General features: G+C 36.7%; 1 protein-coding gene across 2 annotated transcripts in view; it reads left to right on the top strand.

The window, feature by feature from the left end:
• dnajb6 (DnaJ heat shock protein family (Hsp40) member B6) overlaps nt 1-15,369 on the top strand; it is a 60,874-nt gene that overhangs the window by 19,874 nt on the left and 25,631 nt on the right. The window contains exons 6-8 of one of the 2 annotated variants that reach the window (XM_008112289.3): nt 7,818-7,946; nt 8,507-8,648; nt 9,196-9,266. In XM_008112289.3, the coding sequence (XP_008110496.1) occupies nt 7,818-7,946; nt 8,507-8,648; nt 9,196-9,266 (342 nt within the window). Of the gene's footprint in view, nt 1-7,814; nt 7,947-8,506; nt 8,649-9,195; nt 9,267-15,369 lie in introns of both variants that reach the window. The other variant, XM_003221931.4, reaches the window with a different exon arrangement.

The raw sequence follows: 15,369 nt of genomic DNA, 5'->3' as shown, positions 1-15,369 counted from the left end.
ACATCAAGCCTGAATGCTTGTGGAAACAAATTGGAATCGACCATCTATGTACCATCTATTTCTTGCCAAGTTCATTGACTACTTGTTCATTGCTAGATTCAAATCCAGTTCAGTTGACGAGTGTCCTACACATAGATAACATGTCTGAGCTTTAAAAGCTGATGATGGTGTAACATTTGTTTGCATAACATTAGTGAGCATTACATTTTTGGACTCAAAGCTTAGGGTCATCTCAGTCCTAGCCTCTCATTTGAGAAATTCCTGGCTTTGGTATTTATGGCTAGCCTCTTGTTCATTTTTAAGCGGCCCTTTAAGTCTTTTACTTGAGATTCCCTTTTACTGAAGGAAAAGTTAGTCTATTACACTCATGTTTTACTTTTGAAACAAAAATACTTTAAGAAGTAGCTTAATAACAATAAATAAGAACTGTTTCCTTTCCTGTTGCAAGGACTTGTCTCTGATGAAACATAAAGTCCAGCTTCTGTTTGGTTCTGCATTACAGATATATGTAGAAAAAACATTTAAAAGCTAAAGTTTACTTGATAAGTAATCTTAAGAAGAATTGCCATATTCTGTGGCTTTCTTTTTGACATCACACTTACAAAAAAAAGACATTTAAGATAACAGATCTGAAAAACTTGCTACTGTTGTTGCTTGCTTTCCTTTGACATGGAAAATTTGTCATAAGCCATAGAATAATTTGAAGGTATTGCAACTCAACATGGCTTGCATTATTAAATATCAACTTTATTTGAAAAATTGACTTAAATACAATTGATACTTTTCTTAGATACCTACGCAGTGATTATCACTTGGCTGCCAGAGGATTCTAATGAAGGATCAGAAGAAAGGTCTATAGAGGAATTGGAGGAAGAGTATAGATATGAGTCAGGCGAAATAGCAGAGGAGCTGGAGGAAGTGTTAGAAGATCTATATGAAGAATATGGTGAAGATTACATTGAGGCCTTTGAAGAATATGATGAAGGATCTATTGAAGTAGAAGAAGTACTAGTAATGGAGGAGGAGGAGGATTCTGAAGGATTAGCAGAAGAATCATTAGAGGAGGACTTATGTTTAGTTTCAGAAGAGTGGGCCGATGAGCCCAGCAGTATAACCTTGGAGGAACTGGAAGAAGATATAAGTATAGGATCAGAATTGGAAGAATTCTACTGAAGCTTTTTAATAAATTTATTTTAAATAAACACAGAAGTATCCTTCCCTCTCTGAAGGTGACTTGGGTGTCTTGTGGTGTAAAGAAATTGATCTAGGCTATACATACATACTGTTAATGCTGGCTTTTGCTACAGCCTAATCTGCGAGATAAGGGAAAGCTAGGTCCTGAAACATACTGGAAATGAAGATTGGGCTTTTTCTAAATTAGTAGTGGCTGTCTGTTTTGAAAACATTTTGCAACTATTTAATACCAGCTAGCTGTTCCCCAAAATGTGGATAAGGTTAAAAAGTTCGAAGATACTGGTTGCTATCCATGAAGTTGAAGTTTTATGTTAATATTACTAATTCAGGTAGCCCAGTCAAGCATAAACTGACCTTTTTGTCAAAAATGTTGAAGTGCAGGTATAGTAATAATCACTAAATTGTCCACTTGAGGTTCTAGAGCAGGAATAGTGTTTTTTTGGTTTTCCAAATGCTATCTGACTCCAGTTTGCATCACTCCTAGCCATGTTCATGCAAGCTAGGACTGAATTAAATGACAACCGAATCCAGTAGTCTCCCCAGTTCTACTATAGAGATTTCCACATGTACTTTTGTATGGCGTCAGCAACTCAAAGTAACTGCAGGTTAACATCTAATGTCTTCAATAATGCACAGAGAATGGAAAAATATTCCCTAAGTAATCTGAAGACCATGTCTGTGCTTAGTTATTTATGTTTTACAAATTTCAGTGTGTCCAAAAATACTTATAATAAGGTTAAGAATTTATAATTTGAAGTTCAGTACTGTATGCAGATGCAGGATGACATTACAGTACTAATTGAACAGGTTTGATATTTGAACATGTTGATCTGCATAATTTAAGAATCCCAATTCTTAACAGCAAAAAGAAAAAAAAGGTAAATTAACAGAAGTTGCTGGTCATCGACTGTAATAAATATGTATATAACAGTTTAGCCATTCTATAGAAGTGTGTTATGAGAGTAATGAGGAATTATGTTTCTGTATCACATAATAATTTGCTTATGCCTTGAGCTGGTATAAATGTTTGAAGTAATGGGAGTGAATACATGGGGTTTTAAAAAAAAGGAATTCAAAACAAAAACATGACGCTGGTAAATCTTTCGAGAACACAGTGTTACTGAATGTTTGGTAGAAAGTAAAGTTTCTATGGGGATGAAGTCCATGTCTTTCAAGTTAGCTTTCTAAAAAATAGGGGTGATCTATAGTTTTCCACAGTGCTTTTGTGCTCCTCTAAGTACATGTTCATTGTGACTTAATGTTTTTAATAATACATTCCATATGTTTTGAAAAACAACTATGCATAGATGCAGAATAGTAGGGAGTAATGTAATATAATGTAATATAGCTCATATGTACACAACTGACCTTCATAGCTTGCTTGTGACTCAGCCTCTTAACTAGCAGTAAGAATTTAGACTGCTACATTAGTGGCTTACCTGACAATATGCCAAGTTAAAGGTGCATGTATTCAAGCATTTTTATACAAGAACAATACTTTAGTTGTAAGTTTATTTTCTGTAGTTGGAAAAAATGTTGAAACACCTATTCTTGTTAAATGAGAGCTCAGCTAATTGCCTTAAAATTATGTTTCATAGTTTTGGGACTATGGGACTTGAAATTCATTTCTTACAGCTGGGTATTACATGTCCTGGATTCACATTTGATTTATCAATTGTGTTATTGGTCTATATAATTTGGTAGCAGAAGGATATCTCAAGAAATGCTCCCAACTTTCATCCATCTGTGTGTGACAGTGAAACAGATATGGTCTCTTTTTATTTCCTCTCTGAACTGTGAGTTAATTAAAATGAAAGCCAGTGTGATATAGTGAAGCGCTGCAGGCTAGATGTCGAGCGGCCCAGGATCAAATATCCACTCAGCTGTGGTGCTTTCTAGGTAACCTTTTATAATTGTAAGGGTAAAATTGGGGCAGTGATATTGAACCATGTATGCCTTCTTTAAGCTCTTAGCAGAAAAGGTGAAATAAAAAGGTAATAAAAACTTTTGATTTTCTTAGGTGTTAAAAGCATAGCATGTCAGCAGCCTTCCCTTATTCTCCTGGGTGTGTAAACCTAGAAATAGCTTGGTTTACATAGATAGGCTTAAGTTCACATCATCTATATTTTATTCATATACCTGGTATGTATAGTCTTCATATAATTCCTAATTAAATTCATTAAGAGACTGTTCTAGTTCATATTTACATTGATCTCTGTATTGCTCTACATTGATCCATAAAGAATGTTGGTCCAAAGCACACATTTATTCCTGCCAAATGCACATGTCTAGTGTTGGCTGTGTACAGTCTATCCAGTACAAGACTGGTTTGTACGCTTTAGAAATTGTTCACTTAAGTCTTCTTCGAAATAGGTTGTTGGCCAAAAGGTTTTTATCTTAACTTGAAATGCTTACACTCTATTATATGGTTGTTTCTAAAACCCACTGTGATGAAGATTTATAAAATTGAAATAGCTCCCTGTCATATTGTGTTGTACTAATGGGAACAACCCCTACAGAATGGTAGCTTGAACGTTTCCAAAAAATGATCTGGATTAATTTACATAAAAATGGACTGATTTGTTCATGTTTTTACCAATAGATTGTCTTACCCTTCTCCTTTTCACCAATCATACATGTTTTAAGGAGCAGGGGAGTGACATGAACTCCTGGGGAATCTAGAAATGATCTTTTTCAGAGGTCACAGTTTTGCTGATTTTATGAAGCTGTTCATCTCTTGTCAGAGTGTAGGTGGGAGAGGAAAAGACAATAAAATAAACCTGCTTCCACAAAAGTATAATAGCCCTCAGGAAAAAAGCAAACATTCCCTATGCTATTAAATAATCTAGGCCAATCACTATTTATTTATTTATTTATTTATTACTTACATCATTTCTACCCCGCCCTTCTCACCCATCAGGGGACTCAGGGCGGCTTACAATATACATCAGAAACACAGCTAAAAATCATCCAAGATTAAAAATTACAATAAAAATTAAAATATAAATTAAAAACCAGCATAATTATACATCTAAATATACATTTCAGGCGCACTTTTCTTTACAACCAAATTCTTATCACATATGGTTTAGCTGACCAGTTTCAGGAAGCAAGTGCTGAACAAATGCAGCCACATTTGGAATCCCAATTTGTGAACTGGTATAATAAAGTTGTTATATATATATTATGTGTTCCTTGAAATTGTCTGTGTAATATGATAAACATGAATTATGATCCAGACCTCCCATGATCAGTGTTTCACTTATAAAGTGGTCTATTGAAAAGAGGCAGTATATATTCCTTCTTCCTTCAGCCGCAAGTGCAACTTCCTTTGTTGTTCTAAAGGGCGTCCTCAAATCTGGAAGAGCATCAAAAACAATTGAGGGTTAAGGGTAACTTTTTCTAGTGGCAGCTTCCTCTAGACTAGGTAATGATTACCCTTCACAAGGAGTCTTTTTCTTTTTGACTCCTGTGTCTAAATCCATCCCACTTTGTTAGAACAAATCTTACCTTCAACAGCACAGTGCATGGAATTAGTTTCTTATTTACATTCTAGTACATTTAGACATGATAGGTACTTTTGAAGCTAATGTATTTGAAGAGGTAAACACGTCATACTGGAAAATGCTGGACTTTAATTTGGTGATGTATGGCTTCTGTTTATATTGTATGCCTCAGGGATTGAGTTGACCTTATACTCCTTTCATATATGATGTTGTAGATGTATGCTTGGCACTATTTAAGTTTGAATACTATATACTTTGTGTATCATCCAGTATACTTTGTAAAATGAAACTTAAGTTCTAGTCATCCACATTCAAATATTCATCTTCATAAAAAGCAGTTATAATTGTATTGGCTAATCTGTCTTCTGTTAGCCATAGTAAAATTATTTTAAATGTTTAAATATATTTTTCTGGACCATATCTTTGAATTTTTTGGTTTTAAATGTCTGCTGAGAGTAAAATTATTTGTGTTTTTGCACAATTAACTTGCACCATACTTGAAGAAATGTTCAGAAGAAAACCTATTTTAGTTCGGTATTCAAGTAGATACAGTGGGGAGAAAAATATTTAGTCAGATTCCAATTGTACAAGTTCTCCCATTTAAAAAGATGAGAGAGGCCTGTAATTGACATCATAGGTAGATCTCAATTATGCGAGACAACATGAGAAAACACATCCAGAAAATAACATTGTCTGATTTTTCACAAATTTATTTGCAAATTATGGTGGAAAATAAGTATTTGATCCATAACAAAAGTTCATCTCAATACTTTGTTATATATCCTTTATTGGCAATGCAGAGGTCAAACGTTTTCTGTACGTCCTCACAAGGTTGGCACACACTGTTGCTGGTATGTTGGCCCATTCTTCCATGCAGATCTCCTCAAGAGCAGTGATGTTTTGTGGCTGTCACTGGGGCAACACAGACTTCCAACTCCCTCCAAAGGTTTTCTGTAGGGCTGAGGTCTAGAGTCTGGCTAGGTCACTCCAGGACCATGAAATGCTTCTTATGAAGCCATTTCTTTGTTGCCCTGGCGGTGTGCTTGGGATCATTGTCATGCTGAAAGACCCAGCCACGTTTCATCTTCAGTGCCCTTACTGATGGAAGGAGATTTGCATTCAAAAATCTCACAATACATGGCCCCATTCATTCTTTCATGTACTGTATACAGATGAGTCACGCTGGTCCCTTTGCAGAGAAACAGCCCCAAAGAATGATTTTGCCACCCCCATGCTTCACAGTAGGCATGGTATTTTTTGGATGCAACTCAGCATTCTTTCTCCTCCAAACACGACGAGTTGTGTTTCTGCTAGACAGTTCTACTTTGATTTCATCTGACCATATGATAATTCTCCCAATACTCTTCTGGATCATCCAAATGCTCTCTAGCAAACTTCTGTCGGGCCCAGATATGTACTGGCTTAAGCAGGGGGACACGTCTGGCACTGCAGGATCTGAGTCCCTGGCAGCGTAGTGTGTTACTGATGGTAGCCTTTGTTACGTTGGTCCCAGCTCTCTGCAGGTCATTCATTAAGTCCCCCCGTGTGGTTCTCAGATTTTTGCTCACCGTTCTTGTGATCATTTTGACCCCATGGGGTGAGATCTTGTGTGGAGCCCCAGATCGAGGGAGATTATAAGTGGTCTTGTATCTCTTCCATTTTCTAATTATTGCTCCCACAGTTGATTCCTTCCCCCCCATCTGCTTGCCTATTTCCAACATTTCCAACATTTATATCCCGCCCTTCTCACCCGAAGGGACTCAGGGCGGCGTGATTGCAGATTCAGTCTTCCCAGTCTGGTGCAGGGCTACAATTTTGTTTCTGGTGTCCTTCGACAACTCTTTGGTCTTCACCATAGTGGAGTTTGGAGTGTGACTGCTTGAGGTTGTGGACAAATGTTTTTTATAGTGATAACAAGTTCAAATAGGTGTCATTACTACATGTAATGAGTTGAGGACAGGGGAGCCTCTTAAAAAAGAAGTTACAGGTCTGTGAGTCCCAGAAATCTTGCTTGTTTGTAGGTGACCAAATACTTATTTTCCATCATAATTTGCAAATAAATTAGTGAAAAATCAGGCAATGTGATTTTCTGGATGTGTTTTCTCATGTTGTCTCTCCTAGTTGAGGTCTACCTATGATATCAATTACAGGCCTCTCTCATAAGTGGGAGAACTTTTACAATTGGTATCTGACTAAATACTTTTTTCCCCACTGTATGCTTCCAAATGTGTGTATGAAGCATGTCTCATATACGTTTCCTGAAAGAAAAGATGACTTTTCTTCTATGCTACATCTAAGGGGAATGAGTTTAGCACCAGATTTTAACTTATAAAACAAAAAGCAATGTTAAATAATTTCCAAAAACCAGGTATTTTTTTTAATTCATAATGCTAGAAAGTTTTAATTTAATAATAAATCGTATTCATTATCTGCCTTTCCTTGTGGCTCGGGGTCTTGAATGTCCTTAAAACTATATTTTTGAACTTTATTCAAAGAAATGTGGTTGAAAGATTAGATACCAGATTATTCTGTTAATATTCTTATTAAAATACTTATTTTATAATTAGGGTTAAACACTAATATTTTAAGAATTGAGATAATATTTTAATTTTAACCCTATGAACTTTATAAACATAGTGCCACTATTACCAAGTTTATAAATCTGTAAAAAGATACAACTAAAATGATACTGAACCACTAAGAACTAACATTATGCCTGTCAACGGTTGGCTCCTTCTGCTCTGGACTGAAACTTCTGTCAGCACTAACCAACATGGTGAGAGAGAATTAGCATTGCCATGAAGTGTCTCTAGAGCCACATTTTCTGCTCCAGCTGAAAATTGGTGACTGAAGCTGAAATTCCATTCCCCCCCCCCCCCCCGAAAGTGAGATCTGCTGAATGCACTTGATCTTAAGTAGATAATTAAATCTTAGTATGTCCACCTGGTAAAGGCCTCATCTTTGTTAAAGGGAATTATAACTCGAAACATGTAAAACACATTACTTGTCTTTTAGTCTTTAAACTTATATGGTGTAAACAAATGGACACATGAGATAGCGAATATGAGAATACAAAACCCAAGTCATTTCATAAACTTTAAATTGTTTTCCCAGAAGATCCATTTGAAGACTTCTTTGGTAATAGACGGGGGCCACGTGGAAACAGAAACAGAGGCGGAGGATCCTTTTTCTCTGCCTTTGGTGGATTTCCTGCCTTTGGCAGTGGCTTTTCTTCATTTGATACAGGTAGGTAAATTTGCACTGAAAATGTAGTCATTTTTTCCTTGAATAATATTCAGTTATTTTTAGAATGAAGATCAAACTATGCAGATGTGCAAACACAGAGATCTCCTTTGAGTAACCTAGAATACGTGAGTCAGGACTAAGATTATAGAGATAAATAGCTAAGACTGAATCCAGAAAACTATTTAGTGGTATCTACTTTTTCAAAAGACTTATAGCATTGGCTAAATCTGTTTTACAGAGGATAAGCCATAAGTATTTCTTTACGTGTTGTGTTGGAAAAATTAAGGATTCACACCTCACCTTAAGTAGGTTAATGAAAACCGAAGAAAGTAATGGTTGGACTTAGTAGCATCGTTCATATTTTGAATTGCCAAAATTTAATGTTATAAACTGGTACTGTAGTTTGTAAACATGCATTTAGTAGTAATCTGATCCATAGCATGTATCTTATTCTAAAAAAGAAAGCATATGTAAGAAACTTCATTCCTCATTTCTTCTGAATAAATAAGGTGCTCTTTGTCTCGAATCCAGGACCTATATTCACTTCTCTTCCTTTACAGGTTTTACTTCTTTCGGCTCTTTGGGACACGGGGGTCTTACTTCATTCTCCTCCACGTCATTTGGTGGCAGTGGGATGGGTAACTTCAAATCAGTATCGACTTCAACCAAAATGGTCAATGGCAGAAAAATTACTACAAAGAGGTATAGTGATTTAAAATGTTTATTTTGTTATCCACCTATTTTGTCTGCTTAATTCATGTGTATATATTGGAAGTAAGAGTTCCTTCTCTTACTGTTGGGTACTTAAGAAAATTAGGAAGCTAGAGCTCTTCTTATTCAAAACATGCTTGAAAAGATAAGAACAAACTATCAGCTTTGGTTTTCTGGTTTTGTGTTACCAAGTTTGATTTCCCTCCCTTGTTCTGGGTATTAGGCTTGAATTTTCTGGATATTCTTACGATAAAGGTGCCTAAATTCAACATAATAGATTCTAAATGTAGTAATTATGGAAAAATTTGTATCTGATAGAAGTTGGGATTAGGGTTTCTTTTAAATTTTGCTAAACTAGTAATGTTCAAAGACTGTTAATTGTTCCAAGCTTTTGTAGGAAGCCAAGCTTTCAAGTTTAGCTCCTTCTGCTTGGAACCAGTTGATTGTAACTCACTTTATAGGCGGAAGATCTAGATGCAACTTGATAGCTATTCAGAAAACTTCAAAAATACAATTAAAATGGATTTTTATCCTACAGAATTGTTGAGAATGGACAAGAGAGAGTAGAAGTTGAAGAAGATGGTCTGCTAAAGTCTTTAACAATAAATGGTAAGGAGCAGCCGCTACGCTTGGATAACAAGTAATTCAACGCACGCATTTAAAAGAGATTTTAAGCTATAACAAGCACCCTTTGAGGATTAACAGGAACATTTTTTGAAGATTCCAAACGAACTCTTTCATTATACTATATGTAATCTAAAGTATTTATAAACAGCTCATTGGAGCTCATATGTCAGACTTTTGCGTTTAATTGCTGGGACCACATGAACAGGACCATTTTTTGTCCTTAAAATTGTTGTAAATTTCTGTATGCACTTTGCTTTTTATTAAACATGATTCTAGTTTAGCAGTTACCCTGCATTAGTGCTAGGGCCAAATTGTACGTGATAATTAGCATGAAACTTGCTTTTGCGTTTTTCCCCCTTTCTTTTTTGTTTTGACATGTGAGCCAACTAGTCATTTTACATCTACTGTGAATTTAACATTTCTGAGGCAAATTTAATTTCAAGCTTTCAGTATTTAGTAGTGAATAATGTTAGTATGTTACTGATGGTGCATTTTTGGTTTAAACAATTCAAGGATGTTTTCTAGCTGTGCATGAATGCTGACAATTTAATGTGTAATGTTTAAGCCTAAGCTAACACAAGTTAAATCTGGTGAGCTCGGGTATCTTGTCATTTTTGCTAAAACGTTAAAAATGAATAAATGCTGATATTTGTGGTGCATTCTTTCATGGGTAACATTTGTAGCCTTTGTGTGCTTTTGGAACCTTGATAACCATACCATGCTTTCAGTGCCCATTTTCTTCAAAACTTTTCCTAGCAAATATTTGCCCGTATAAGCATTTGTTGCTTCTAATATGTTAGCAGTGACATTCTCAACTAGCAAGAAATAACACATGTGGACTGGATAAGAAGAATAATTATAACATGACAGTATTCTGAATTAAATTTTGTGAATTGACAGAAATGATTCAGCATCACACTTTCAGGGCAGTTCCTAACGAGTTTAGTTTCAAATGCCTGGTGCCAATGGACACAAGACCTAGTAGACACTGAAGTGGCAAATGTCTCATTTACAAAACAACAGGCTTCTTTTGGTTCATTGACTATTCTCTTGTCTTCCTCTTCATGCAGCTGCATTATTAAATACATATACCTCTTAATCCAAAACTCTTGAACAGCATACATAAATAAACCATTAAATTGTACACAAATGTACATAATATACAATACACAAATAACGTACTTTCTCAGGGGATCCAAGAAACAGATGCCAGGTTGGATTAAATAGGAAAGGCATGCTGAATTAAGTAAGATTTTAACTTAATTGAAAAATAATGTTTTCACTGCAGGTTCTGAGGCTTGGCCTATTGATGCCTGCTCAAATTAAATGTCTGTAATGGATCACATTGGGAATGGGGGAGGAAAAGGAAAGCAAACAGCTCATTAAACACCGCTGCTTATAAGCCTTAATGACTGTTGTTGTAACTAAGGCCTACTATTGCTCTAATTTTAAGGTGAACTTAATTGCTGATCATTTGAGTGCAGATAAGCATTATGGAATTAGATATTCACAAAGGCTATATAACTTTGGGAAGGAGAAAAAAAACATGCCTTGATTTGAAGCTAGAGATAACCAAAACTGTTTCAGATGTCTGAAATACTTGAACTTTGAAACAAACTTTTACAGTTGTTCATGGGTCAAGTCAATGAATGAAGAATAAAAGATAAAATGAATTTGATTAGTGAGCTCTTACAAGCTATATTGCATATTTGATTTCTGTGCTGTTCAATACAGCAAAAATAAATGTAATAGTTCAAGTAATTGCCACAAAGAGCAAAATAGCACTTTGCATTTTACATTGATACTTCTCAATGAAACATAAATCAGCAGCCCTGTGTGCCTTTCCATTTCAATCATCAAGTCCCTCCAAATTGCAAAAGGAGAGCATTAGCATATAAACAGGTTATTTCCATTAAATAACCAAACCCTTATTAACCTTACTAGTCATATCAAATGAACTATTTCCAATGCTAGTTCTTCCTCATATGCAATTAAATTCCTGTACTTTACTAGTCAGCCAGATTTAACAAGAGTCAGAAGAATAGCTCACCAGCTTCTAAACTTTATTTCATCACTGAATATACTATTGAAAAAATGTCACAAAAACATTGTTGAGCTTAGAGTTCTCTATGCAAGTAAACTCAGGGTGGTTAAAATATCAGAACTGTGTGCAAAAGAAATGGCAAATTCTACAATCCTGCCTTTACTAATACTATTGTATGTATTTTCTTGCTTTGAAACTCCCTTCTATGTCACCTGAAATCTCATGCAGCATCATTAGGCATGGGTTAGGTGAAATATATTCAGCATTGAATTTTTAGTGAGGGTGTAACCTTAATGGGAGTTCTGACAAACATATTACTGTCATCACTACCTCATACACTTATTGGGCATTCAACTGAATTCTGTGCCAGATTTACCCATTTCCATAGTGTGAATGCACACAGCTCTGGTATACAATTTGGCTGGCAATTCTGTCTTGATCCAAATGCATTGCATCCTGCTTGTAGGTTTCCAGTCATTTGGATCTCAAATCTAACTGTGCAAGCTAACCTTTCCAGTAACATTAGCAAAATTGTACATCATATTATTTGTCTGTATTCAGGGCATTTAGTTTACTCTAGCTAAATTCAGCCAGTCCCTGGTTATTTTATATAAGAATAAATATACTCCTGGGGGTGGGGGAAAGAGACTAACTGGTTCATACATTCACCGTTTCTACAAACTGAATGTATGTGTTGCTTAAGCACTGCTTGCCTGCTGTTTGCATGCACACTAGTGCAATTCTCTCCAGTGTTTGTGGAAATTGACACAATCGGTGTTTGGATATGGCCTATACAGTGTCAAGAGTGTGCAATGAAGGCAACTGAAGACTGCTTACTATTACATGTTTTGCTATATGAGAAATAACAAGTTGGGTCAGAACGTTGAACTGCTCAAATGTTACTTGGATCTAGAGCAGTAATTCTCAAGATGAACCTTTAACTGTGCCTCCTGGCCAAGCTACAGAACGTGCACGAAGCCTTCAGGTTGTCTCCCACCTGTTTTTCTAAATAAATAAATGAAATTTGACTTTTATGTCATGAGGGAAATTATTTTAAAGGTCAGGGAAACCCGAAAACAGGGCACAGTTTTCTCTTCCATAAAATAACTCTGTACCAAGATGTGAATGTAGCCTAGGCATGGGCTGGATGCTGCCCCTTGGGCTCTTTCTTCTAGCCTTGATCTCCCTTAGCCCTCCTCTCAGCCTCCAGAGAGCTCTCGGCAGCCTCATGTCTCCCTGTCGTCTCAGCTGGGGTATGTGGCAGGCTGCCACGTCCCTAAGCTGAGAGTTGGGCTGCGGCAGTCATACATAGCCGCCCGGTTCAGGATTCTTTCCCAAGAGCCTTGAACAGTCGCGTGTGAAACTCTCCTCTCGGCAGGAAGACACGGCTTGCTGCTGCATCCTCCTGCAACCCTACAGTCACACCCATCTGTGCAGGGTTCCCCCAAGAGCCTCACACAGCCGCGTATAAAACCCTCTCCCCACGCCAACCATTCCCACTCCAACCACCCTCTGGCCTGCCTCTCTCCCCCCCATATCAACTGCTTCCCCCCTCCCTCCGTCCAACCCACCCAATCCGGCACGTGGCACCCATCCAAAAAAGTTTGCCTATGCTTGGTGTAGCCCTTATCAGTGATTGCAACCCTTCCTGCAGCTGCTATCTTGTATCTGCACTCCTTCTGATTGTCCCTTCATCTTTCATGTTTTGATCGCAATGAAATCTTAGATGATTTTGTTTGACAAGCCATGAGCAAAGATTTATTAATTGAAAATAGACATAGCTACATTGCCATTTGAGAGTGAACAAACATTCCTTGCCACGGCGTTGTAGTTCAAATACGGGAAATGTTGGCTAACGAATGATCTTAGATTGCAGTTCCCATAATTGGCACTGTGGTGGTTAGGGCACATGGAAATTGCCATCTTGCAACATTACCATTACCCTAAACATAACTGATCTAACCTGCTTTTGAAGCTAAATGTGGCTAGTCTTAGTACTTGAATGATACACCACTAGGGAATTGAAGTGATCTCTGGATAGGATCTCCTAGGATAATTTTCTGGCTGAAACCATGTAACTAACAATACTGGCCAGGTGAAGCAAGACTTTGATTCAGTGCAAGGTAGCTTCCTATGTTTTTCCTGTTCCTCGCACCTGTTATAGTAATCGCTAAATCCTGAGATGAGTGAACAATTTGTGGGCTTTCCCTTATTGCCAGCAATGTCATAATTTCCCAAATTCTGTCAGCTGTAGTCAACATAGCTGAAAGGTAAGGGATGACGGACTTTTATGTCAATACCTGGAAGGCTGGTTTCCTATTCCTGCCAGAGGAGTTCCTATTCAGGCTCCAGAAATCCTAGAACAAGCGCCTTGTAATGATGTTCAGCCTGAAGGAGGGGAATGGTAGTTTCAGTGCTAGAGAAGGAAGAAAGAACTCTTTTCCCATTGCCTAAAGACCTTCTCTTGTACTATGTAGCAATCGAAAGTTTTCAAACCTAGCATTAAGTAGCTACACAGATGTAGGGAAAGGATAGACCTGCTGTTTTGGAGAGCTGGGAAAGGGAAAATTAGTCTTTTCCTTTCCTTCTACATGTCAGCATCATTTATAGTGTAAGATATGTACATACCTTATCTCAGCATTGCCCTGTTTCTCTTTCAGACTGATATAAAAAGTCAGCCATCTGAGTTCACTCAAGGGTGGAACAAGTAGAAGCAGCAATAAAATGTTGCACTTTATGAAGGTCCTGTGGAGTGTGCAGGCCATGCTGTCTTCTAGGATGACCATTTCATCCACTATCACCCTCCCTGGGTAGCATTCTCTGTCCACTGAACATGTTCAGTCTTTATTTTCTTTAATATACTTACCTGCTTCTCAAAATGAATGGAGATCACTTAAGCATGCTGACACAATCTTCTATCTCAATGTCCCATTGTGCAAGCTTCCTGTGTGCTCTCACCGGCAACACTAACTGTTAGGGTGATAGTAGATAATAAGGTTGCTATTTAAGTTACTACCCAAATCATCTTTTTAGTCATGTGGAAGAGTTATTATGGTAAATCAGACCTAAATTAGTAGGAAATACTTTTGAATAGTGGTCATATCTTTTCTCTGATGGAACTTATTTAATCTTGGGAGAATATGGTGGACTAAGTTGCACAGTTTTTATTGGAGGGCTTGAAGGTCATGGATGGATCTATGCAAAGTAATATGTAGATGCCGTTGAAAAGCTACTTTTTCTTCCATTATTCCAATGGAAGCTGAATACAACTAACTTCTAAGTCCAGTTTATGATGTTTATCATGTTTTTAATTCCATTGGTAAGTGACTATGTTCTCTAACTTTATGCACTGCTTTTGCATGATACAAATGCTACACTTTTTCTGTATGAACCTTGGATAAGCCTCCAAAATTTTCCCAAGGGTTAGTTAACGGCATTGTTTTTCTTTTAGTATTTTGTTTTAATCAGAGGTGGGTTACAATGATTGCAATCTTCTCCAGCATCAGTATGAAGCTTTTAAATGTTGATTGAAATTTGGTTAAGTTATGGTAACATTAATGTATAAGGTTTGCCAATATTTTTATAAATTGTGAAAAATTGCAGTTTTATCATAAGTAAATATTGTATTAACCTGTCTTCTGTCTAGTCACTAGATTGAATGCTGTCATTTGTACCTTGGGATTGATTTCCAACAAGGTATTGCTAAACTGTCTGTTTTTAAGTGGTGTGTTTGTGAAGGAAACATGATAATACCATTTTCCCTAGTGTCTAAATTAGAAATATTTGACATTCACTTGCCATTTTCACATCTGGGCATTTGTCTGATTGTGTTGTGCATTATGTCCCAGTATTTGTTGCAGTGTTCCTTGTCACTGTTCATATTTGCAGGGTCATTTTAAATCTAAATTCTCAAACATGAAGTCTGCTAAATTCCATTATGTTGTAATTATATGAGTCACTTAAGCTCAGTTTCTCCATGTGTAAAATGAAAACTTTGTAAATCTTGCAATTTAATATGAGCTTGAGAAAAATTAATAGGGT

Source organism: Anolis carolinensis, chromosome 6 (assembly GCF_035594765.1).
Source record: "Anolis carolinensis isolate JA03-04 chromosome 6, rAnoCar3.1.pri, whole genome shotgun sequence".
In the NCBI taxonomy this organism is placed as follows: domain Eukaryota; kingdom Metazoa; phylum Chordata; class Lepidosauria; order Squamata; family Dactyloidae; genus Anolis; species Anolis carolinensis.
Note: the sequence above shows the minus strand (reverse complement) of the source record. Positions and strands in the feature narration are given on the sequence as shown.